The 23,937-nt window shown below is 51.4% G+C and overlaps 2 protein-coding genes across 2 annotated transcripts; both read left to right on the forward strand.

Annotated features, from left to right (window-relative positions):
* The first annotated feature begins 1,478 nt into the window (after positions 1-1,478).
* On the forward strand, positions 1,479-12,781 carry LOC129709004 (interferon regulatory factor 6-like). Its single transcript, XM_055655133.1, is given in 8 exon segments — positions 1,479-1,588; positions 1,915-2,017; positions 2,187-2,220; positions 4,113-4,240; positions 4,242-4,257; positions 6,709-7,101; positions 8,919-9,037; positions 11,371-12,781. Coding segments are annotated over 8 exon segments (1,131 nt in total). The 3' UTR covers positions 11,599-12,781.
* Positions 12,782-16,505: 3,724 nt separating this feature from the next.
* LOC129708967 (coagulation factor X-like) lies at positions 16,506-23,277 on the forward strand. Its single transcript, XM_055655071.1, has 5 exons — positions 16,506-16,665; positions 18,506-18,666; positions 20,509-20,533; positions 21,456-21,584; positions 22,641-23,277. Exons 1-5 carry the CDS (start codon positions 16,593-16,595, stop codon positions 22,796-22,798), a joined length of 546 nt encoding a protein of 181 aa, XP_055511046.1. The 5' UTR covers positions 16,506-16,592; the 3' UTR covers positions 22,799-23,277.
* Positions 23,278-23,937: the final 660 nt, after the last annotated feature.

The following is a 23,937-nucleotide window of genomic DNA, read 5'->3' on the forward strand; positions in this document are numbered from 1 at the left end:
GTGAGTCGTCTGCTTCTCGACGGATTCTCCCACTTCCGTTTGGGACCTAACTCTCGCTCCAACTTTCTCATCCCCCTCATCCCTGCTTTCTTTGCCTCTGCAGAAGCTGTGGGCCACAGCACCCCAAAAGGTATAGTTAGAACCCGCCTCTTCCCTCAATGCTGTCCTCTCCTTCAGGGTTTCTCCTCCCGATTCTTCCCCTTTTCCCTCGGCCTCCATTCCTAGTAGCTTTGCCCACTAGAGCCCTCATCTAGCTCTCTCTTGAAGCACCCAGAGAGCAACGCCTCCACCCGCCCCCAGCATGCAGAGAATTCCACAGACTCACCACTCTCTATGACTAAGAGGAAAGTGTTGCCTTCGTCTCCGTTCTACCATGGCGACCCCCTTATTCATAAACTGTGTGCCCCTGGTTCTGAGTTGCTCCCAGCTTTTTTCGGGTCCAGGCAGCATTTGAAACCAGCAATTCTGCAGTTCCTGCCCACCCCACAGCGTAGAAAACCTAGATGCAGGAGGCCGGCCATTCGGCCCTTTAGACTGCAGCCCATATCCCTGATTTGCCTTCCCAGGCCCCCTAGTTTCCTTAAGTCAACTAAGAAATCTAAACTTCTCTCTTGAAAACAATCCAGTGAATTGTCCTCCACTGCCTTCTGTGGCAAGAGAAATCCACAGATTCAGCAACTCTTTGGGTGGAAAAAGTTACTGTCACTGCTGCTGGTTATTGGCAGCACAGCCCACAATGTCCGTGTTGGAGTAACTCAGCGGGTCAGGCAGCATCTGTGGAGAACATGGATAGGTGACGTTTCACAGAGTGCTGGAGTAACTCAGCGGGTCAGGCAGCATCTGTGGAGAACATGGATAGGTGATGTTTGGATCGAGACCCTACTTCTGAGGAAAGGTTACAACCCAAAACGTCACCTATCTATGTTCTCCACAGATGCTGCCTGACCCACTGAGTTATGGTGCAGCAGCATCTATGGAGCTAAGGAAATAGGCAACGTTTCGGGCCGAAACCCTTCTGGAAATAGGCAACGTTTCGGGCCGAAACCCGGAAGGGTTTCGGCCCGAAACGTTACCTATTTCCTTAGCTCCATAGATGCTGCTGCACCCGCTGAGTTACTCCAGCACTCTGTGAAACGTCACCTATCCATGTTCTCCACAGATGCTGCCTGACCCGCTGAGTTACTCCAGCACTCTGTGTCTATACGTGGTCTTGCCACTGTGTTTGGCATGGACACTGTGGGCTGAAGGGCCTGTCCTTGTGCTGTTCTATGGTCTGGGGAGTTGGCGAGCGGTGGGGGGGGGGGGGGAGGGGGGTGACTCTGGGTCGCCGGGGGTTAACGGTTCTGGGTGGGACCTGCAGGCGTGGGCTGTGGAGACAGGGAAGTACCAGGAGGGCATTGACGAGCCCGACCCGGCCAAGTGGAAGGCCCAGCTCCGCTGCGCACTGAACAAGAGCCGGCGAGTTTAACTGGTATACGATGGCACCAAGGAGGGTGCCCATGAACCCACTGAAGATCTACCAGTTGTGTGATATCCCCCACAGCGGTGCCCAGCGGGGCCCACGTCCCCCCAATAAGCAACCCAGGTGGTACTCAATTCACTCACTCCCCCTCCTCCCCTCTCTCCCTCCCCCTCCCCTCACTCTCCCACCTCCTCACTCCCCCTCTCCCCCCCTCACCTTCCCATCCCCCTCCCCCCTCCCCTCCACCACCTCCCTCCCTCCCTCCCTCTGCCCCACTCTCCCCCCCTCCCCCAAGATGAACTCCCACCTCTCCCCTCCACTCCCCCAACCCCCCCCTCCCCTCTCCCTCTCCTCCCCTCTCCCCCCTCTCCCCCCTCACTCTCCCACCCCCTCCCTTCCCCCTACACGTACCTGTCCAGTGTCCGTCCCCTCCACTGCCCCCCTCACTGACCTGTTGCCGTGGGCCCCACAGGGTCGGTTCCCTGGGAGGACAATGACGTGGACCTGGAGGACGAGGAGGACGAGGACGTGGGATCATCGCCGCCCCAGGTGGAGGTGAGCGACGGGAACGTTGCGCAGAGCTCGGCCCAGCCCGTATGCCCCAATATATGCCCCATTTCTGCAACTGGGTTAGCACCGGCAAGATGGGCCGAAGGGGGTCCCTGTATATGTGTGTGTGTCTCTGTGTGTGTCCCTGTGCTGATCTGCCCTTTCTTTTACACAGATGCAAGAGAGTTTCCCCTTTCTCAACTTAAATGGTAAGTTTCTGCGTTATTGCCGTGACTCTAATCTGTGGCCGTGCCCTCTGACCCTTGAACTAATGCAGGGTCTCGGCTCCAAACATTGTCATTCCCCCTCCCCAGATGCTGCTTGTCCCGCTGAGTCTCACCTGCAGATAGTGTTGTGTTGCTGTTGACTGAGGTTAGAATGGAACTGTCAGCGGGTCAGGCAGCATCTGTGGAGAACATGGATAGGTGACGTTTCACAGAGTGCTGGAGTAACTCAGCGGGTGCAGCAGCATCTATGGAGCTAAGGAAATAGACAACTTTTCGGGATGAAACCCTTCTGGAAATAGGCAACATTTCGGGCCGAAACCCAGAAGGGTTTCGGCCCGAAACGTTGCCTATTTCCAGAAGGGTTTCATCCCGAAAAGTTGTCTATTTCCTTAGCTCCATAGATGCTGCTGCACCATAACTCAGCGGGTCAGGCAGCATCTGTGGAGAACATGGATAGGTGACGTTTCACAGAGTGCTGGAGTAACTCAGTGGGTCAGGCAGCATCTGTGGAGAACATGGATAGGTGACGTTTCACAGAGTGCTGGATAAACAGAGATAGAATGTAGTCGGAGACAGTCAGGCTGGTGGGAGAACAAGGATGGGGGAGGGATGGAGAGAGGGGGAAAGCAAGGGCTACTTGAAGTTAGAGAAGTCAATGTTCATACCGCTGGGGTGTAAGCTGCCCAAGTGTAATATGAGGCGCTGTTCCTCCAATTTGCGCTGGGCCTCACTCTGACAATGGAGGAGGCCCAGGACAGAGAGGTCAGTGTGGGAATGGGAGGGGGAGTTGAAGTGCTGAGCCACGGGGAGATCAGGTAGGTTAAGGCGGACTGAGCGGAGGTGTTCAGCGAAACGATCGCCGAGCCTGCGCTTGGTCTCGCCGATGTACAGGAGTCCACACCTGGAACAGCGGATACAGTAGATGAGGTTGGAGGAGGTGCAGGTGAACCTCTGCCTCACCTGGAAAGTCAGTCGGGGTCCTTGGGATGGAGTCGGGGGTGGGGGGGTGGGGGTGGGGTGGGGTGGGTGTTGTGGGGGAGGTGGGGTGGGGGGGGGGGGGGGGAGAGTGGGGGGGGAGCAGTTAGCGTTGGCTTCAGCTTCTCGCAAGTTGTATCAACGATTTATCCACGGAAAACAACTGTGGCTTACACTGGCCAATGGCAGGCAGCAAGAGTGGGCAGTTCTAGGACTAGAGGTCGCAGCCTCAGAATTAAAGGACGTTCCTTTAGGAAGGAGATGAGGAGGAATTTCTTTAGTCAGAGGGTGGTGAATCTGTGGAATTCTTTGCCACAGGCGGCTGTGGAGGCCACAAGTCAGTGGATATTTTTAAGGCAGAGATAGATAAATTCTTGATTAGTACGGGTGTCAGAGGTTACGGGGAGAAGGCAGGAGAATGGGGTTAGGAGGGAGAGATAGATCAGCCGTCATTGAATGGTGGAGTAGACTCGATGGGCCGAATGGCCTAATTCTGCTGCTATATCACTTATGAAGATGGTGCGACGTGTCTGCGGGGAGCGAGGAGCAGACATGATGATGAAACTCTTGTAACGTCAGCTCGCCCCGTTATGGGAAGGGTCGACACAAAACGCTGGAGTAACTCAGCGGGACAGGCAGCATCTCTGGGGAGAAGGAATGGGTGACGTTTCTTTAGACGCGAGTCTGGACCTGAAGGGCCACCCATTCCTTCTCTCCAGAGATGCTGCCTGTCCCGCTGAGTTTTCTTCCTGGTGTGTCTACAAATGGGTGAATGGGAGGTAAACTAGGCGGTGTTGTGATGTGTCGGGGTCGGCTGCCAGAGCCACGGTGGGTGCAGGGGTCAGTGAAGGTTCATGTTGAGCGGTGTTGGTGACTTGTTGTCACGTTCCTGTGTCCAGACTCCCCGATGCCCCCAGCGAGTGAGTCCAGCTGTTCCCCCAGTGAGTGGATCAAGGCCGACCCTGACCTCATCCTCCACCAGGATCCACCCCTGCTCACAGAGATGTTCAGCACCCCAGAGACATGGCATCAGCTCGCTGCCCAGTAAGTACCGCAATGGACCCCCCCCCCTCCAACACTACCCCCCCCCCCACTGCCCCAGCCCACTGCCCCCCCTCCCACTACTCCCGCCCAGCCCCCCCCACTACCTCAGCCCACCCCCTCAAAAAAAAAAAAACCTCCCACACTACCCCCCCCCTCATTGCCCCAGCCCACCCCCCCCCTCACTCCTCACTGCCCCCCCCCCCTCACTGCCACAGCCCACCCCCCCCCCCCTCACTGCCCCATCCAACCCCCCTCCACTACCACACTACCCCCCCCCCCCCTCCCCCCCTCACTACCCCCCCACCCCCTCCACACTACCCCCCCCCCCCCCCTCCACTGGCCCCCCAGGCCCCCCACCCTCCACACTACCCCACCCCCCCCCCCTCACACTCACTGCCACAGCCCCCCCCCCCCTCACTGCCCCCCCCCCTCACTGCCACAGCCCCCCCCCCCCCCCTCACTGCCCCAGCCCACCCCCCCTCCACACTACCCCCCACCCCTCATCTGCCCCCCCCTGCCCCTCCCCCCCACTGCCCCAGCCCACCCCCCCCTCTCACACTGCACCCCCCCACCCCCCTCCCACTACCCCCCCCCCTCACTGCACCAGCCCACCCCCCCCCCCCCCACTGCCCCCGCCCACCCCCCCTCACTGCCCCAGCCCACCCCCCCCCCACATGCACCCACCACCCCCCCCCCCCCCGCACCCCCCCCCCCCCCCCCCCCAGCCACACTACCCCCCCCCCCCTCACTGCCCCCCCCCTGATCCACACAACTACCCCCCCCCCCTCACTGCCCCCAGCCCACCCCCCTCCCCCCCCCCACACACTACCCCCCCCTCACACCACCCCCCCCCCCCGCCCACAGGCCACCCCCCCTCCACACTACCCCCCCCCCCCCCCCTCCACCCCCCCCCCCCCCCCCCCCCCCCCCCCCCCACCCCCCCCCCTCCCCCCCCCCCCCCACACTACCCCCCCTCACTGCCCCCCCCCCTCAACCACTACCCCACCCCACTCCCCCTCCACACTGCCCCCCCCTCACTGCCCCCATCCCACCCACCCTCCACTCATTGCCCCAGGCCAACCCCCCTCCACACTACCCCCCCTCCACACTACCCCACCCCCCACCCAGCCCACCCCCCCTCCCCACTACCCCCCCCCCTCACTGCCCCAGCCCACCCCCCCTCCACACTACCCCCCCCCCCCCTCACTGCCCCAGCCCACCCCCCCCTCCACACTACCCCCCCCCCCCCCCCCCTCCCCTCCACACTACCCCCCCCCCCCTCTTGCCCCAGCCCACCCCCCCCCCTCCACACTACCCCCCCCCCCCATTGCCCCAGCCCACCCCCCCTCCACACTACCCCCCCCCCTCCACCACACTACCCCCCCCCCCCACACTACCCCCCCCCCTCCACACTACCCCCCCCACCCAGCCCACACTACCCCCCCCTCCACACACTACCCCCCCCCCTCCACACTACCCCCCGACCTAGCCCACCCCCGCACCCAGCCCCATCCTGCATCCCCCCCCACCCAACCCCCCCCTCCACACTACCCCCCCCCCCCCCTCACTGCCCCAGCCCAACCACCCTCCACATTACCCCACACCCAGCCCCACCCCCATCCTGCATCTACCCCCCACCCCGCACCCAGCCCCACCCCCATCCTCCCCATCCACCCCCCACACCCAGCCAACTCCCGCCTCCCAGCCCACCGTCTGTACAGAGTTTGTACGTTCTACCCAGGACCACGTGGGTTTTCTCCAGGTGCTCTGGTTTCCTCCCACATAGAAACATAGACAATAGGTGCAAGAGTAGGCCATTCGGCCCTTCGAGCCAGCACTGCCATTCAATGTGATCATGGCTGATCATCCCCAATCAGTACCCCGTTCCTGCCTTCTCCCCATATCCCTTAATTCCGTTAGCCCTAAGAGCTAAATCTAACTCTCTCTTGAAAACATGCAGTGAATCGGCCTCCACTGCCTTCTGTGGCAGAGAATTCCGCAGATTCACAATTCTCTGGGTGAAGAAGTTTTTCCTCAACTCAGTCCTAAATGGACTATCCCTTATTCTTAAACTGTGTGGCCCCTGGTTCTGGACTCCCCCAACATCGGGAACATGTTTCCTGCCTCTAGTGAGTCCGTGCCGACCAGCGATCCCCGCACACTAACACTATCCCACACACACTGGGGACAATTTACAATTTTACCGAAGCCAATTAATGAACCTACAATCCTGCACGTCTTTGGAGTGTGGGAGGAAACCGGAGCACCCGGAGAAAACCCACGCAGGTCACGGGGAGAACGTGCAAACTCCGTACAGACAGCGCTGGTAGTCGGGATGGAACGCGGGTCTCTGGCGCTGTGAGGCAGCAGCTCTACCCGCTGCTGCCTACACACTTGAGCCCCGGGGTGGAAGCTGTGATCTGATTGTCCTCTCGTTGTTGTTGCCGCTAGTGACGGACCTGGAGATCCAGTTCCAATACCGAGGCAAGGAGCTGGGACCCCCCCTCACCGTCAGTAACCCTCAGGGCTGCCGCCTGTTTTACGGTGACCTGGGCCCCATGCTCAACCAGGAGGAGCTGTTCGGCCCCGTCTCGCTGGAGCAGATCCGCTTCCCGGCCACGGACCACATCGTCAACGAGAAGCAGCGCCTCTTCACCAACCGCCTGCTGGACGTGATGGACCGCGGCCTGATTCTGGAGGTCAGCGGGCACGCCATCTACGCCATCCGTCTGTGCCAGTGTAAGGTGTACTGGTCAGGTCCCTGCGCTGGGGGCAGCGCCATCCCGCACGTTATCGAGCGACAGAAGAAGGTCAAGCTCTTCTGCCTGGAGACATTCCTGAGCGGTGAGTTTAATCTATCATCATCTTGCGAACAGCGCGCACAGTCTAAAGATGCAGCACAACTTGGTATACAACGCTAGGTTGATTGTATCCGGCAAAACCACGTGGAGGTTGCAATCTCCCACCCCAGTCTAGTCCATGAGGGATAGGAACAGAATTAAACATAGAAGCATTCAGTAGTCAATAGACAATAGGTGCAGGAGTAGAGGCCATTCGGCCCTTCGAGCCAGCACCGCCATCCAATGTGATCATGGCTGATCATCCACAATCAGTACCCCGTTCCTGCCTTCTCCCCATATCCCTTGATTCATATAAGATTGTTAAGGGCTTGGACACGCTGGAGGCTGGAAACATGTTGGGAGAGTCCACAACCAGGGGCCACGCACAGTGTAAGAATAAGGAGTAAGCCATTTAGAACGGAGACGAGGAAACACTTTTTCTCACAGAGAGTTGTGAGTCTGTGGAATTCTCTGCCTCAGTGGGCGGTGGAGGCAGGTTCTCTGGATGCTTTCAAGAGAGAGCTAGATAGGGCTCTTAAAGATAGAGTCAGGGGATATGGGGAGAAGGCAGGAACGGGGTACTGATTTTGGGATGATCAGCCATGATCACATTGAATGGCGGTGCTGGCTTGAAGGGCCAAATGGCCTCTACTCCTGTACCTGTTGTCTATTGATTCCGTTAGCCCTTAGAGCTAGTTGTTGTCTCTGTTGGAGTCAATGTCTGCCAGGCCCTGACACAGCTCCATGTGGTGGGTGGGTAGAGCGGGCACCCAGAGATGACATGGTTGGCTGTGTGTTGTTCTGCTCCACATTCACAGGCTGGGCTCTGGGGGAGGGAGTCCCCATCTCCACACGCGGGCACTGAAACGCCCAACTCCAGGACCAAGTCTGTTGAGCTTCACCCACCCACGCTCCTCTGGGGAAGTCACACCCGGGACAGCGTTTATCTGGTGATTAGATGTAGCTGTGTAATGGAGATGAGGTTGCCTTCCACTCCTGTGGCCACCTGTCTCTCCCTGAGTTTGCCCTGATTTGAACTCGGGGATTTACAGTAATGGCCACTCAACAATACTCGGGACTCTCATGGACATTTTTCATCATGTTGAAGAATCTTCACGAGTCCTCCCGTGCTTACCTGCCGTTAGCGCTAGGAGACGTCCCCGAGCTCCGACGAGCTCTTGGAATGAACTCGTACCGTGGGGCAGGGGTTTGACACCATATAACAATGACAGCACGGAATCAGGCCATCTCGACCCTTCTAGTCCGTGCCGAACACGTATTCTCCCCTAGTCCCATACACCTGCGCTCAGACCATAACCCTCCATTCCTTTCCCGTCCATATAACTATCCAATTTATTTTTAAATGATAAAAACGAACCTGCCTCCACCACCTTCACTGGAAGCTCATTCCACACAGCCATCACTCTCTGAGTAAAGAAGTTCCCCCTCATGTTACCCCTAAACTTCAGTCCCTTAATTCTCAAGTCATGTCCCCTTGTTTGAATCTTCCCTACTCTCAGTGGGAAAAGCTTTTCCACGTCAACTCTGTCTATCCCTCTCATCATTTTAAAGACCTCTATCAAGTCCCCCCCTTAACCTTCTGCGCTCCAAAGAATAAAGCCCTAACTTGTTCAACCTTTCTCTGTAACTTAGTTGTTGAAACCCAGGCAACATTCTAGTAAATCTCCTCTGTACTCTCTCTATTTTGTTGACACGTTGAGTATCTCCAGTATCTGTGATTCGGTTACAAGCCACTCTGTGATTTAAAAGCCGCTCTGTATAAAACCTCCGGTGTGTTTGATTGCGTTTGTCCGATTGCAGATCTCATCGACCTCCAGAAGGGCCAGAGCAACAAGGTGCCCTCGTTTGAGATCTACCTGTGCTTCGGTGAGGAGTGGCCGGATGGCAGACCCAAGGACAGGAAGTTGATAATGGTGCAGGTAACAAAGAAACAGCTGCTGACCCAATTGATTTTGCAACTAATTCATGTGGTCAAGGTCACGGTGTTGCAGCGGGTAGAGCTGCTGCCTCACAGCGCCAGAGACCCGGGTTCCATCCCGACTACGGGTGCTGTCTGTACGGAGTTTGCACGTTCTCCCCGTGACCTGCGTGGGTTTTCTCCGAGATCTTCGGTTTCCTCCCACACTCCAAAGACGTACAGGTTTAGAAACATAGAAACGTAGAAAATAGGTGCAGGAGTAGAGGCCATTCGGCCCTTTGAGCCTGCACCGCCATTCAATATGATCATGGCTGATCATCCAACTCAGTATCCCGTACCTGCCTTCTCTCCATACCCCCTGATCCCTTTAGCCACAAGGGCCACATCTAACTCCCTCTTAAATATAGCCAATGAACTGGCCTCAACTACCCTCTGTGGCAGAGAGTTCCAGAGATTCACCACCAATTTGTAGGTTAATTGTCTTGGTGTAAATGTAAATTGTCCCCAGTGTGTGTGTGTAGGATAGTGTTAGTGTGCGGGGATCGCTGGTCGGCACGGACTCGGTGGGCCGAAGGGCCTGTTTCCGCGCTGTATCTCTAAACTAAACTAAACTGCAGGCATGTTGTTGAAGGCCGAGCTAGGTCGAACACTGGGATGTTCAATAACGCTACGCGACTTCACAAGTTATAGGAGTAGAATCAGGCCATTCAGCCCATCCACTCCACCATTCAATCATGGCTGATCTCTGCTTCCTAATCCCATTTTCCTGACACCCGTTCTAATCAAGAATTTGTCTATCTCTGCCTTAAAAATATCCACCGACTTGGCCTCCACAGCCGTCTGTGGCAATGAGTTCCACTGATTCACCACCCACCTCCTTTCTAAAAGAACGTCCTTTAATCCTGAGGCTGTGACCTCTATTCCTAGACTCTCCCACCAGTGGAAACATCCTCTCCACATCCACTCTATCCAGGCCTTTCACTATTGGGTAAGTTTCACTGAGGCAACATGTATAAGGGTGTAAATCCCCAATGCTAGGTTTAGTTGAGTTTATTGTCCCGTGTAGCGAGGTGCAGTGAAAAGCTTTTGTTGCGCGCTAACCAGTCAGCGGAAAGACAATACATGATTACAATCGAGCCGTCCACAGTGTACAGATACAGGATAATGGATAAGTTATACCTTGTAAACAGTCTCAGTTGGTGAATTCCATCATTCCACTTACAAAGATAGACACAAAATGCTGGAGTAAGTAACCCAGCAGAACAGGCAGCATCTCCAGATAGACGAAATGGGTGACATTTCGGGTCGAGACTCTTCTTCAGACAGTTTGATGAAGACCTATTCCTTCTTCGCAGGGATGCTGCCCGTCCCGCTGAGTTACTCCAGCACTTTGTGTCTATCTGCAGGGCTTTCCTACACATTCCACTTACAAAGCTGATTTAACCATTGACCTGACCATTATAAATGCTCGGTGCTACGATCAACGAAAGTGTCCGGTGTATCCTGGTAACACAGAATTGAAATATCCCACTGGCAGCGCCAGAGACCCGGGTTCCACCCCGACCTCGGGTGCTGTCTGTGTGGAGTTTGCATGTTCTCCCTGTGAACTAGAGCTCCAGCTTCCGCCCACATCCGAAAGGTGTGCGCATTTGTAGACAGAGTTGTGAATCTGTGGAATTCTCTGCCACAGAGGGCAGTGGAGGCCAATTCACTGGATGTTTTCAAGAGAGAGCTCTTGGGGCTAACGGAATCATGGGATATGGGGAGAAAGCAGGAACGGGGTACCGATTGTGGATGATCAGCCATGATCGTATTGAATGGCGGTGCTGGCTTGAAGGGCCGAATGGCCTACTCCTGCTCCTATTGTCTATGTTTAATCGGCCCTCTGTAAATTGTCCTTGTGTGAAGAGAGTGGATGAGAAAGTGGGAAAACATAGGACTAGTTCCTTTGTCCCTCATCATGTATCTGTACACTGTGGACGGCTCGATTGTAATCATGTGTTGTCTTTCCGCTGACTGGTTAGCACGCAACAAAAGCTTTTCAATGTATTTGTCGGAAAAGAACTGCAGATGCTGGTTTAACTCGAAGTGAGACACAAAATGCCGGAGTAACTCAGCGGGACAGGCAGCGTATCAGACTGCAGAAGGGTCTCGACCCGAAAAATGCCGCCCATTCCTTCTCTCCAGAGATGCTGCCTGTCCCGCTGAGTTCATTGCACCTTGGTACACGTGACTATAAACTGAACTGTAACTAGATGGTCAGTATTGACCCTGTGGGCCGAAGGGCCTGTTTCCGTACTGGTCTTCCCTGCCTGACTTGTGCATCTTCTGCAGGTTGTACCGATAGTCGCACGGATGATCTACGAGATGTTTACCGGGGAGATTACTCGCTCGTTTGACAGCGGCAGCATCCGGCTGCAGATCTCCACGCCGGACATCAAGGACAACATCGTGACCCACCTGAAACAGCTGTACCACCTGCTGCAGACCCCGCAGGGGCACGAACCCTGGCCCGTGCAGCCCCCAGTCATGCATATGGCAGCCCCACTGCCAGTGCAGTAAGCTGCACTGCTCCTCCACACAGCAGCATTGCATCTGTTTTTGCAGCGTTGCATCTGTTTTTGATGCATCGCACGTTTTTGATGCATCGCACGTTTTGCAGCGATGCACCTGCCTTGCAGCAATGCAGCTGCCTTGCAACGAGTCGCAAGTTCCAGCAAGTGAACTTTCTGCATTTCATCCACCGTGGTTGACAGGTTTGCCGTACCAGTGCCGTATCCCAGACTGTGCCAAAATGATTCCAACATTCCATTCGGCCGAGCTCCCAGAGAACGCTTAGTTCCACGTTTTGTGTACCTGTTCTCTATGCACCTCCAACCTTGGTGGGCAAGTCCATGCGTGACTGCCCAGCCCTGCAACAAACTAATTCCCATTCCGACAGTCCAAGCTAACGAGATTGGACTTTGTTCTTATAAAAAAAAAAACCAGCCCAACTAGAGAGCAGGAGAGAGCATTTAACGTTGAGAACTATTAACATTCGTGTTTAACTAACGTGAACGCACTCATTGAGTGTCGTTTATTGACGTGCTCCTGAATAGAATCCTGTTAATGGAATCCTTTTTTATTTTCTTCTTTTACCAGTTCCAGCCTGTTGTGCCTCGAATATTTTCTATCTTCGTTTTTTTTACCATAATACCAAAATAATGAAAGAATGAGAAGGTAAAACGATCAAGAAGGAACTGCAGATGCTGGCAAATCGAAGGTAGACAAAAGTGCTGGAGTAACTCAGCGGGTGCAGCAGCATCTATGGAGCGAAGGAAGGAAATAGGCAACGTTTCGGGCCGAAACCCGTAAGGGTTTCGTCCCGAAACGTTGCCTATTTCCAGAAGGGTTTTCGTCTCGAAACGTTGCCTATATCCAGAAGGATTTCGTCCCGAAACGTTGCCTATTTCCAGAAGGGTTTTCGTCTCGAAACGTTGCCTATATCCAGAAGGGTTTCGTCCCGAAACGTTGCCTATTTCCAGAAGGGTTTCATCCTGAAATGTTGCCTATTTCCTTCGCTCCATAGATGTTGCTGCACCCGCTGAGTTTCTCCAGCATTTCTGTCTACCTTCCAGAAGATAAAACGGTCTTGGTTGTACAATTCAGATGCTGCTGTCGTTTTTGTTTTTTTAATTATGCAACTGAAAGTTGACCCCCTTTAAGTTTTACAAGATTTTGGTGGAGGGACTTTAATTGTTATTAACTACATCGTGAGTCGCTCGGTATAACGCAGTGTTGCAGCGGGTAGGACCACTGCCCCGCGGCGCCAGACACCCGGGTTCAATCCCGACCTCGGATGCTGTCTGTGTGTGGTTTGCACGTTTGCCCCATGACCGTGTGGGTTTCCTCCGGAAGCTCCGGTTTCCTCCCACATCCCAAAGACGTGCGGGTTTGTAGGTTAATCGGCCCCTCTGTAAATTGCCCACTAGTGCGTAGAGAGTGGATGCGAAAATGCTATTAGCAATTCTATCAACGGTCAGCATGGACTCGGTGGGCCGAAGGGCCTGTTTCCATGCTGTATCTTTCAATCAATCTATAGACACGAGTTTTACACCTGTGGTACTGACCACGGTTCTTCTATACACAAGGATTTATTTTGTGCTTGGAGTGTGTGTTTGCATCGAAGATAGGCACAAAATGCTGGAGTAACTCAGCGGGACAGGCAGCATCTCTGAAGAGAAGGAATGGGTTGAGACCCTTCTTCAGTCTGAAACGTCACCCATTCCTTCTCTCCAGAGATGCTGCTTGTCCCGCTGAGTTACTCCAGCTTTTTGTGTCGATCTCCGGTTAAAACCAGCATCTGCAGTTCACTTCCTACACGTGTATGTTCGCATGTTGTATAATCTAGTGTGTGGCCAGAAGACTAGAAACAGTTGCCTCCACTCTTGTATCATTAGGGCCCTGTCCCACTTACGTGACTTCTTCCTGCACCAGTCACAGTCGCAGCAGGTCGCTGAATATCCAGCGGCGACCAGAACAAGGTGCGACTCTTTGGGGCGACTACTCACCACCGTACAGGCGTCACCCCTCGACGTGGCGAATTTCCAGAGACCTGCTGCGACTATGTCGGGTGCTGGCAAGTCGCCGAAAAAACTTGCGTAAGTGGGACAGACCTTTAGTGTGTTACAGCCGCTGTTTACCGAATTCCAGCTCGTGTTTAACTATCGACTACAAACACTAATATATCGTCTGGATGAGCCCGTTATGTTCTGAGAAGATTTTACAGTCAGGAATGTTTCAGGATTACATTGTAACCTGCAGAGACAACACTCGAAGCAAGAATACTAAACAATTATCTTTTAAGTTGCAGATTTTATTTTAGCAAATTATATAACTATATAAAACTACTGTGTGTAACACTGGGATTTAACTTTAATAAGCACATTTAAAAAAAGTGATTTTTATGGATTCCAGTACTTGCTGTCTATCTGAAAGTACTGTCGTATTAAATTGTAACTTTTAAAAATCTTTTTATTGTACTGTGATTATTTACTGTAAGGTTTCAGTGGGTTCAGAATGCTCAGTGTGTGGACTGTCATGTTTTCCCACAGCTAACAGCGGCCAGTATCATCATTCCATATAACCATATAACAATTACAGCACGGAAACAGGCCATCTCGGCCCTTCTAGTCCGTGCCGAACACGTATTCTCACCTAGTCTCATCTACCTGCACTCAGACCATAACCCTCCATTCCTTTCCCGTCCATAAAACTATCCAATTTATTTTTAAATTATAAAATCGAACCTGCCTCCACCACCTTCACTGGAAGCTCATTCCACACAGCCACCACTCTCTGAGTAAAGAAGTTCCCCCCTCATGTTACCCCTAAACTTCTGTCCCTTAATTCTCAAGTCATGTCCCCTTGTTTGAATCCACGTTCCTTGTTTGCATATCTTTCATTAATTTGTTCTTTATCTCTCTACATCACTGTCTGTATCTCTCGTCTCCCTTTCCTCCGACTCTCAGTCTGAAGAGAGGTCTCCACCCGAAACGTCACCCATTCCTTTTCTCCACAGATGCTGCCTGACCCGCTGAGTTACTCCAGCACTCTGTGAAACGTCACCTATCCATGTTCTCCACAGATGCTGCCTGACCCGCTGAGTTATGGTGCAGCAGCATCTATGGAGCTAAGGAAATAGGCAACGTTTCGGGCCAAAACCCTTCTGGATGGATTTAAGAGAGAGTTAGCGTTCACACAGAGGGTGGTGGGTGTATGGTACATAGAAACATAGAAAATAGGTGCAGGAGGAGGCCATTCGGCCCTTCAAGCCAGCACCGCCATTCATTGTGATCATGGCTGATTGTCCCCTATAAATAACCTGTGCCTGCCTTCTCCCCATATCCCTTGAATCCACTAGCCCCTAGAGCTCTATCTAACTCTCTTAAATCCATCCGTGATTTGGCCTCCACTGCCCTCTGGCAGGGAATTCCACAAATTCACAACTCTCTGGGTGGAAAAGATTTTTCTCACCTCAGTCTTAAATGGCCTCCCCTTTATTCTAAGACTGGCCCCTGGTTCTGGACTCGCCCAACAATGGGAACATTTTTCCTGTATCTAGCTTGTCCAGTCCTTTTTATAATTTTATATGTTTCTATAAGATATCCCGTCATCCTTCTAAACTCCAGTGAATACAAGCCTAGTTTTTCAATCTTTCCTCATATGACAGTCCCGCCATCCCAGGGATCAATCTGGTGAACCTACGCTGCACTGCCTCAATCTCAAGGATGTACGTCTTCAAATTAGGAGACCAAAACTGTACGCAATACTCCAGATGTGGTCTCACCAGAGCCCTATACAACTGCAGAAGAACCACCTTACTCCTATACTGAAATCCTCTTGTTATGAAGGCCAACATTCCATTAGCTTTCTTCACTGCCTGCTGTACCTGCATGCCAACTTTCAGTGACCGGTGTACAAGGGCGCCGAGGTCTCGCTGCACTCCCCCTAACCTAACCCCATTGAGATAATAATCTGCCCCCTTGTTTTTGCCACCAAAGTGGATAACCTCACATTTATCTATATTATACTGCATCTGCCACGCATCTGCCCACTCACTCAACCTGTCCAGGTAACCCTGCAACCTCCTAACATCCTCTTCACAGTTCACACTGCCACCCAGCTTTGTGTCATCCGCAAACTTGCTAGTGTTGCTCCTAATTCCCTCTTCCAAATCATTAATATATACGGTAAACAGTTGCGGCCCCAACACCGAGCCTTGCTGCACTCCACTCGCCACTGCCTGCCATTCTGAAAAGGACCCGTTCACTCCTACTCTTTGCTTCCTGTCCAGCTGCCAGAGGAGGTCTTCTCTAATTTCAGGTAGTCCTTGCTTTCTCCCCTCTTCCCCTCCCCCTTCCCGGCTCTCCCACACAGCCTACTGTTGCCGCCACTTCCTTTCTTGTTACTGCCCCGCCAACATCAGTCTGAAGAAGGGTCTCGACCCAAAACGTCACCTACTCCTTTTCTCCATAGATGCTGCCTCACCCGCTGAGTTTCTCCAGCATTTTTTGTCTACTGCCAGAGGAGGTAGTTGAGGCTGGGACTATCCCAACGTTTAAGAAACAGTTAGACAGGTACATCGATAGGACAGGTTTGGAGGGATATGGACCAAACGCTGGCAGGCGGGACTAGTGTAGCTGGGACATTGTTGGTTGATGTGGGCAAGTTGGGCCGAAGGGCCTGTTTCCATGCTGTATCTATGACTGGTGTAGCTGGGACATTATTGGCCGGTATGGGCAAGTTGGGCCGAAGGGCCTGTTTCCACACTGTATCACTCTATGACTCTGTCTAAGATTTGACCTACACCCAGAAGTGTACAATGTTGAAATTGCTTTTACTGGAAGTGGTGTTTTGGCATTTGGGTAGCAGCCTGATCGAGCTATTGATTAACTAGATATTTGCGGTAAATAAAACCAGTGGCCTCACTGACAAAATATTGATCAGCATCCGTTTCAAAACCATTCCTCGCGAATCCTCCGTCGTCTTTCACAGCCCGAGGAAAAGATTGAGGAATGAACATGAATTCAAGGGTGAAAAGCAGAGAAGTCATCGTCCTGCTTTACCTGTGTGGACAGGTGAACTGCTGTAAGTAACTGTAAACACCATTTAAGGTAGACAAAAATGCTGGAGAAACTCAGTGGATGAGGCAGCATCTGTGGAGCGAAGGAATAGGTGGCGTTTCGGCCCTCCAGCCTTTGACCTCATTGAAACATATAGAACAGTCTTCTTGTTCAAGAAGGAACTGCAGATGCTGGAAAATCGAAGGTACACAAAAATACCGGAGAAACTCAGCGGGTGCAGCAGCATCTATGGAGCGAAGGAAATAGGCAACGTTTCGGGCCGAAACCCTTCCGGGTTTCGGCCCGAAACATTACCTATTTCCAGAAGGGTTTTGTCCCGAAACGTTGCCTATTTCCTTCGCTCCATAGATGCTGCTGCACCCGCTGAGTTTCTCCAGCAATTTTGTGTACCTTAGAACAGTCTTCTTCTTGTGTATGGCGTGCACAGCCTAAAGTTGTCGGACAACTTGTTCTATTTGATCTTATTTGATTGTGCACACTGAGTTGATTGCATTCGCCGAAACAGGGCTGACCAGGTGAAGATTGCAATCTCCCACCCCATATAGTATAGAAACATAGAAATTAGGTGCAGGAGTAGGCCATTCGGCCCTTCGAGCCTGCACCGCCATTCAATATGATCATGGCTGATCATCCAACTCAGTATCCCGTACCTGCCTTCTCTCCATACCCCCTGATCCCCTTAGCCACAAGGGCCACATCTAACTCCCTCTTAAATATAGCCAATGAACTGTGGCCTCAACTACCCTCTGTGGCAGAGAGTTCCAGAGATTCACCACTCTCTGTGTGAAAAAAGTTCTTCTCATTGTAATTGTAATTGTAATTGTAATTGTAAATCTTTATTGTCATTTCCTGAGTATTCGCATACTCAGAGGAAACAAAAAAACGTTTCTCAACCAGTGTCCATTCAGTTTTCGTTACAAAATAAAAGCAATTAAAATTAAAATACATGTCATGAACAATCTAACCCTCTAATAACATTCAATAACATTCAACAGCCGTTCTGACCGGCAGCGGCACAACAGTGGCTCTGCTGCAGTGTGGGGTGTTTGTGCGCGATACTTGGCAGGGGGGAAAGTTCATTTAACAGTCTTATAGCCTGTGGGAAGAAGCTGAGGAGCATCCTGCTGGTTTTGCAGCTGATGCTCCTGTACCTCTTCCCAGATGGGAGGATGGTGAAAAAGTCATGCGATGGGTGGTAAGGGTCTTTGATGATGGAGATGGCTCTGTTGATGCATCTCTTCTTGTATATGTCCAGCAGGAAGGGGAGTCTCGGTTTTATCTCACCTCATCTCGGTTTTAAAGGATTTCCCCCTTATCCTTAAGCTGTGACCCCTTGTCCTGGACTTCCCCAACATCGGGAACAATCTTCCTGCATCTAGCCTGTCCAACCCCTTAAGAATTTTGTAAGTTTCTATAAGATCCCCTCTCAATCTCCTAAAATCTAGAGAGTATAAACCAAGTCTATCCAGTCTATAATGAAAGGCCTGGATAGAGTGGATATGGAGAGGATGTTTCCACTATTGGGAGAGTCTAGGACTAGAGGTCACAGCCTCAGAATTGAAGGACGTTCCTTTAGGAAGGAGATAAGGTGGAATTTCTTTAGGGTGGTGAATCTGTGGGACTCTTTGCCACAGACGGCTGTGGAGGCCACAAGTCAGTGGATATATTTAAGGCAGAAATAGATAGATTCTTGATTAGTGCGGGTGTCAGGGGTTAGGGGGAGAAGGCAGGAGAATGGGGTTTGGGAGGGAGAGATAAATCAGCCGTGATTGAATGGCGGAGTAGACTCGATGGGCCGAATGGCCTAATTCTGCTCCTATCCCTTCTGACCTTTCCTCCCTCAGTGTTCGTGCAGAAGCCGGTGGCCAACAGCTTCCTGTCGCGGGTACGCAGAGCTAACGCTGGTCTGGAGGAGATACTAGGCAACAACCTGGCGAGGGAATGCTTCAAGGAGACCTGCTCCAAGGAAGAGGCCCGGGAGGTTTTCGAAGATGATCAAAAAACGGTGAGACACAGAGCCATACAGCGTGGAAACAGGCCCTTCGGCCCATCTCTCTCATGTACACGGCTCTCAGAAATGTTGCTATGGTCACAAGGAATAGGTGTAGAATTAGGCCATTCGGCCCATCAAGTCTACTCTGCTATTCAATCATGGCTGATCTATCTCTCCTAATCCAATTCTCCTGCCTGCTCCCCATAAACTCTGACACCCGCACTAATCAAGAACCTATCGAGTTGTAGAGTCATAGAGTCATACAGTGTGGAAACAGGCCCTTCGGCCCACCTTGCCCATGCCGTCCAACATGTCCCAGCTACACTAGTCATTGAGTGGTGCAGTGTGGAAACAGGCCCTTCGGCCCAACTTGCCCACACTGGTCAACATGTCCCAGCTACACTAGTCCCACCTGCCCATGTTTGGTCCATATCCCTACAAACCTGTCCTATCCATGTACCTGTCTAACTGTTCTTAAATGTTGGGATAGTCCCAGCCTCAACTACCTCCTCTGGCAGCTCGTTCTATACACCCACCACCCTCTGTGTGAAAATGTCACCCCTCAGATTCCTATTAAATCTTTTCCCTTTCACCTTGGACCTATGTCCTCTGGTGCTCTGGTTTTCTCCCACATTCCAAAGGGTTGTAGGTTAATTGGCTTCTGTAAATTGTCTCCTTAGTGTGTGTAGGACAGTAGGTAGTTAGTGTAGGTGGTGTCATGATGTATGGGTGATCCTTTGGCCATAAGGAATAGTAGAATGAGGCCATTCGGCCCATCAAATCCACCACCATTCAATCATGGCTGATCTATCTCTCCCTCCTAACCCCATTCTCTTGTCTTCTCCCCATAATCTATGCCACTTGAACTAAACAAGAATCTATCTATAGTAGACACAAAATGCTGGAGTAACTCAGTAGGACTGGCAGCATCTCTGGAAAGAAGGCATGGGTGACATTTTGGGTCGAGACCCTTCTTCAGTCAGCGGAGTGGGTGGGACAGAGATAGAATGTAGTCGGAGACAGTCAGACTGGTGGGAGAACTGGGAAGGGGGAGGGAATGGAGAGAGAGGCAAAGCAAGGGCTACTTGAAGTTAGAGAAGTCAATGTTCATACCTCTGGGGTGTAAGCTGCCCAAGTGAAATATGAGGTGCTGTTCCTCCGATCTATCTATCTCTGGTTGGCACGAACTCGGTGGGGCCAAAGGCCTTGTTTCGATACTACATTTAGGAAGAACTGCAGATGATGGAAAAATCGAAGGTAGACAAAAATGCTGGAGAAACTCAGTGGGTGAGGCAGCATCTATGGAGGGAAGGTCTCGTCCCAAAACATAGAAAATAGGTGCAGGAGTAGGCCATTCGGCCCTTCGAGCCTGCATCACCATTCAATATGATCATGGCTGAACATCCAACTCAGTATCCTGTACCTGCCTTCTCTCCATACCCCCTGATCCCTTTAGCCACAAGGGCCACATCTAACTCCCTCTTAAATGTAGCCAATGAACTGGCCTCAACTACTTTCTGTGGCAGAGAATTCCAGAGATTCACCACTCTCTGTGTGAAAAATGTTTTTCTCATCTTGGTCCTATTCCTTCGCTCCATAGATGCTGCCTCACCCGCTGAGTTTCTCCAGCATTTTTGTCCACCTTCTGTTTCCATGCTGTATCATTCAACTCAACTAAACTGGCTCTGGGGCAGTCGGTAGGAGGCTGCCAACCAAGGAATTCACATGAGGGATTAAACACTCCGATGCACAGTTTCATATTATCCGAGCTTCCAGCAACATGCAGGTCTCCTGCATAACCCAGCGAGACTGCTTCTTCATGTATCATAAATGAAAAGTTTGTTTTTTTTGCAGGAGAACTTCTGGAAATGGTATAAAGGTATGTGTGTTTATTGGTCGCATTCAACACACAGGTTAGTTATTAATGATCCTCACAGTCTGAAGTGGACTCGTGCATTCATTAAGATAACAGGCTGTGAAACACGGGGCATCATATTAATGTGCTCGTTACTGATTGTCATCGTTTTGAGGCATCTGTCGGGAGCGGATGGGAAAGTGGGATAACATAGAACGGGCGATCGCCGGTCGGCGTGACATCGATGGGCCGAAGGGCCTGTTTCTGTGCTGTATCTCTAAACTAAACCAAACTTAATTAAATCACAGAACGATACTATATCGATTCGGTGGGCCGAAGGGCCTGTTTCCATGCTGTACCCTTTCAATCAATCAGTCTTGCTATTGAGGGAGTGCAGCGTAGGTTCACCAGGTTAATTCCCGGGATGGCGGAGCTGACATATGATGAAAGAATGGATTGACTGGGCTTGTTTTCACTGAAATTTAGAAGGATGAGAGGGGATCTTTTAGAAACATACACAATTCTTAAAGTATTGGACAGGTTAGATGCAGGAAAAATGTTCCCGATGTTGGGGGAGTCCAGAACCAGGGGTCACTGTTTAAGAATAAGGGGTCGGCCATTTAGGACTGAGACGAGGAAAAATGTTTTCACCCAGAGAGTTGTGAATCTGTGGAATTCTCTGCCCCAGAAGGCAGTGGAGGCCAATTCACTGGATGTTTTCAAGAGAGAGTTAGATTTAGCTCTTTGGGCTAAAGGAATCGAGGGATACGGGGAGTAAGCAGGAACGGGGTACTGATTGTGGATGATCAGCCATAATCATATTGGATGGTGGTGCTGGCTCGAAGGGCTGAATGGCCTACTCCTGCACCTATTGTCTATGTTTCTAACCCTCCAACCCCTGCCTGTTCCAGTATCTGTCCCAATGCCACCTCTACTGTTCCTGCAGGTTCCCCACTGGTGGAAAATGTTCCAGATGAGCATGGTGCCCATGCCAAGCCAGCGCTAAACTCCACACTGTCGACAAACACCACAGAGGAAGGGGGCGGACCGACCGTGTCCCCTCCGCCTGAGCGGGGTGAGTCTCCCACACTGATTCACACAAACACACACAGAGTGCTGGAGTAACTCAGTAGGTCAGGCAGCATCTGTGGAGAACGTGGACAGGTGACTTATCAGGTTAGCATCCTCTTCAGAATGGGCCGTTTGAGTCTGAAGAAGGGTCCTGACCCTGAAATATCACTGTGAAACGTCACCTATCCATGCTCTCCACAGATGCTGCCTGACCCGCTGAGTTTCTCCAGCACTCTGTGAAACGTCACCTATCCATGTTCTCCACAGATGCTGCCTGACCCACTGAGTTACTCCAGCTCTCTGTGAAACGTCACCTATCCATGTTCTCCGCAGATGCTGCCTGACCCGCTGAGTTACTCCAGCACTCTGTGAAACGTCACCTATCCATGTTCTCCACAGATGCTGCCTGGCCCACTGAGTTATGGTGCAGCAGCATCTATGGAGCTAAGGAAATAGGCAACGTTTCGGCACAAAACCCTTCTGGAAATAGGCAACGTTTCGGGCCGAAACCCGGAAGGGTTTCGGCCCGAAACGTTGCCTATTTCCTTAGCTCCATAGATGCTGCCTGACCCGCTGAGTTACTCCAGCACTCTGTGAAACGTCACCTATCCATGTTCTCCACAGATGCTGCCTGACCCGCTGAGTTACTCCAGCACTAGTCATTGTTTGGTTTGATGTTTAGTATTATCTGATCGGATTGGATCGAATGCAAAACAAATATTCTCGCTGAACCTTGGTCCACAATCACAATCATACTTTATTAGCCAAGTATGTTTTGCAACATACGAGGAATTTCATTTGCCGTACAGTCATACCAATAAAACGCAACAGAACGCACAAAACACATCCACCACAGTGACTCCTCCACATTCCTCACTATGATGGTAGGTGAAAAAAAAACAACCTAACCAACAACAGTAAACGTGATATGAATAAACTTAAACCTAGTTTGGAAAAAATGCAACAATTGTGTTAGTACAATAATGGTTTAACATTGCAAATTTGGTCTTTAATTGTTGCCTGTAAAGATTCTGACTTCCATCTTTCATCCCGCCACCAGCTTTCTCCTGCAGTGAACGTGATGTGAAGTTCATCCTCGCGTTGGGAAAGCAAGTCCTTGAAATGCAAGAGCAAGACATCGAGTATCGCCGGAAACGAATTGATCACAAAGAGAGACTGCTCAACACAGTACAGGAATTCTTACACGATTCAGCCTGATCGCATTAGAAACATAGAAACATAGAAATAGGTGCAGGAGTAGGCCATTCGGCCCTTCGAGCCTGCACCGCCATTCAATATGATCATGGCTGATCATCCAACTCAGTATCCCGTACCTGCCTTTTCTCCATACCCTCTGATCCCCTTAGCCACAAGGGCCACATCTAACTCCCTCTTAAATATAGCCAATGAACTGGCCTCAACTACCCTCTGTGGCAGAGAGTTCCAGAGATTCACCACTCTCTGTGTGAAAAAAGTTCTCCTCATCTCGGTTTTAAAGGATTTCCCCCTTATCCTTAAGCTGTGACCCCTTGTCCTGGACTTCCCCAACATCGGAAACAATCTTCCTGCATCCAGCCTGTCCAACCCCTTAAGAATTTTGTAAGTTTCTATAAGATCCCCCCTCAATCTCCTAAATTCTAGAGAGTATAAACCAAGTCTATCCAGTCTTTCTTCATAAGACAGTCCTGACATCCCAGGATCAGTCTGGTGAACCTTCTCTGCACTCCCTCTATGGCAATAATGTCCTTCCTCAGATTTGTATTGATCAAACTGATTCCATATTTACACCACTATGTAATTAGAATGCAAACTACATCAACATATTCAGTTTGGAGTTAACTGAAACATTAAAATGTCACCTTTGCTATTAAAAGCTCAGCACTGTGTAACATTCCAGTCAATCAGTCACATTGGAATAATACTTGTCACACTTGGTGTACAGGACATAGTTTGTGTCACAGAAATTAAACGGCAATCATATATCATGAAATACAGACTTGTTTATTTTGTGATGTGAGGTGGTGGTTTGGGCATTTCCCACTGTCCATCTCTCAGTGGCTTTGAGTGGTGGTGGTGGTCAAAGATTTTTGGTGATGGTGATCCTTCAACCCCAGCTGTCCATCAACAGCTTGCCGATGCTCAAAGTCTGAAATAAAAATAGTTCTCCTTGCCAGGAGGTAGTGATCCATGTCAAATCAGATAGCCTGGCCATTACTGTCATCGCTGACCAACCAACCACAGTATGGTCCTGACCTCCTATCCACCTCATCGGAGACCCTTGGAATATCTTCAATCAGACGTAAAAAGCCGGAGTAACTCAGCGGGCCAGGCAGTATCTCTGGAGAGAAGGAATGGGT

Source organism: Leucoraja erinacea, chromosome 24 (assembly GCF_028641065.1).
Source record: "Leucoraja erinacea ecotype New England chromosome 24, Leri_hhj_1, whole genome shotgun sequence".
Lineage (NCBI taxonomy): Eukaryota > Metazoa > Chordata > Chondrichthyes > Rajiformes > Rajidae > Leucoraja > Leucoraja erinaceus.